This window comes from Chaetura pelagica, unplaced genomic scaffold (assembly GCF_000747805.2).
Source record: "Chaetura pelagica isolate M959 unplaced genomic scaffold, ChaPel_1.0 scaffold612, whole genome shotgun sequence".
Classification (NCBI taxonomy): Eukaryota; Metazoa; Chordata; class Aves; order Apodiformes; family Apodidae; genus Chaetura; species Chaetura pelagica.
Genome location: NW_009952448.1, coordinates 400,867 through 402,461, shown reverse-complemented (window position 1 = coordinate 402,461; position 1,595 = coordinate 400,867). Strand labels below are relative to the sequence as shown.

At 59.1% G+C, this 1,595-nt stretch overlaps 1 protein-coding gene across 1 annotated transcript in view; it reads left to right on the top strand.

The window, feature by feature from the left end:
• Positions 1-1,595, top strand: part of LOC104398440 (zinc finger protein 398-like) — a 33,097-nt gene that overhangs the window by 15,616 nt on the left and 15,886 nt on the right. Inside the window, exon 2 of the mRNA XM_010008550.1 lies at positions 1,038-1,164. Coding sequence (XP_010006852.1) covers positions 1,038-1,164 — 127 coding nt within the window. The remainder of the gene's footprint in view (positions 1-1,037; positions 1,165-1,595) is intronic.

Sequence of the window (1,595 nt, the reverse complement as noted above, 5' to 3'; positions counted from 1 at the left end):
GAGCTGGATCCATGGGGTCGGAGCTGGGTCCATGGGGTGGGAGCTGGACCCCTGGGTGGGAGGTGGACCCCTGGGTGGGAGGTGGACCCAGGAGGACGTCCCGCCGTGCTCAAGCTGAGGTTTCAGTTCTGCTTCGCGGCGCAGCCCGGCAGCGATTCACTCCTGGTTTTGTTTTGTTTTTCTGAAGCAGCCCTGCAGGTTGGGTGGTTCGTGTTTTTTTCACCAGCGTTTCTTCTGCCACCTTGGTGCTGTGGTGGGAGGTCTCCTGGGGCGGGGAAGGAGCAAGCAGGAGCTGCTGCTGCAGGGAAGGGGGAACCTCTGGGGGTCTGGGGAAGGGAGAAGGGCTCAGCCAAACACCAGAAGGAGCCCCCTGATGATGGTTCCACCACCCTCTTGCTGAAGGGAAGTTTGCAGATGGGGCTGTGTGGGACACGGCAAGGGGCAGGTCACTTGGGAGAGCGGGGGGGTCTGTAAGTGGGGGGCTCACCCCCCAGCACCCCCTCAGGAGAAGCTGAGCAGCACGTGTCCCTCTGATGAGCTCCTTTCAGATGTGGCACAACCGGGGTTTCTCCTTAGCAATGATTCCCCAGCAGACAGGCTGGGGAGCTCAGTCTGCTCCTGGCCCAGGGGCACACGGGAACCAGGGGTCACCAGGAGCCCCCAGGGCCCCAGGTCGAGTTTTCCCTCCAGTTCTGGGGTAATTGAATCTGGGTTTTTACGTCAGCTCATCAATAGGGATGAGGACCAGCTCGGGCTGATTTTTATCTCCCTCAGTGCTCCCTCCAGGTGGGCACAAACCTGGTGTCACCCCTGCAGAGGCAGGGAGCAGGAAGAGGGATTTGGTGTTGGTGGAGGAAGTCGTGGTCTGGGTTCATCACCAGCAACCCACCACGGGGCTGAGCTGTTTCATCTCATGGAAATAACGTGTCCAGGAGTGATTTAGCAGATCAAACCCCCGTGGCTGGTGGCTGTGGAGCAGCTGCAGCCTGGCTGTGTCTGAGCTGCTGGGCTGGAGGTGCCGCTGCTTGTGGTTGCAGGTGCCGGTGACGTTTGATGATGTGTCCGTGTACTTCAACAACAAGGAGTGGGAGAAGCTGGAGGAGTGGCAGAAGGAGCTGTACAGGAATGTGATGAAGGGGAACTACGAGTCGCTTATCTCCCTGGGTAAATAGGGATGGTCCTGGCCCTGGGAACAGGCAGGTTCTCCGGGCTGCCTGCAGGCTTGGGTGTCTTCCGAGTCCTCCTTGGAGATCCCCTTGGAGATCCCCAATGTCCCATTTGAAATGAAGACTCAGAGGAGGATGTTTCTAGTCCTGTTCTGTTGCTTCCTAGTGTTGTGTCAGGCTGGGTAAGGGCATCCCTCCAGCATCACCTGGCTTCATTCCTGTCCCAGCAGGGTGGGGGCCACCCACATCCAGGTGGGCTGGAGACCTCCTGGGGCCCCTTCCTGGTGGAATGCTCGGTGGAAAACCAGCACCTTCCTCATGGCCACTGGAAGGGCTTCCCTCCATCGACTGGGTCTGCAGTGGGTACCAGCCCACGTGCCTCTTTAGAGGAAACTTCTGCAGAGCACGAAGTTGTTGGATGTGGTCTGA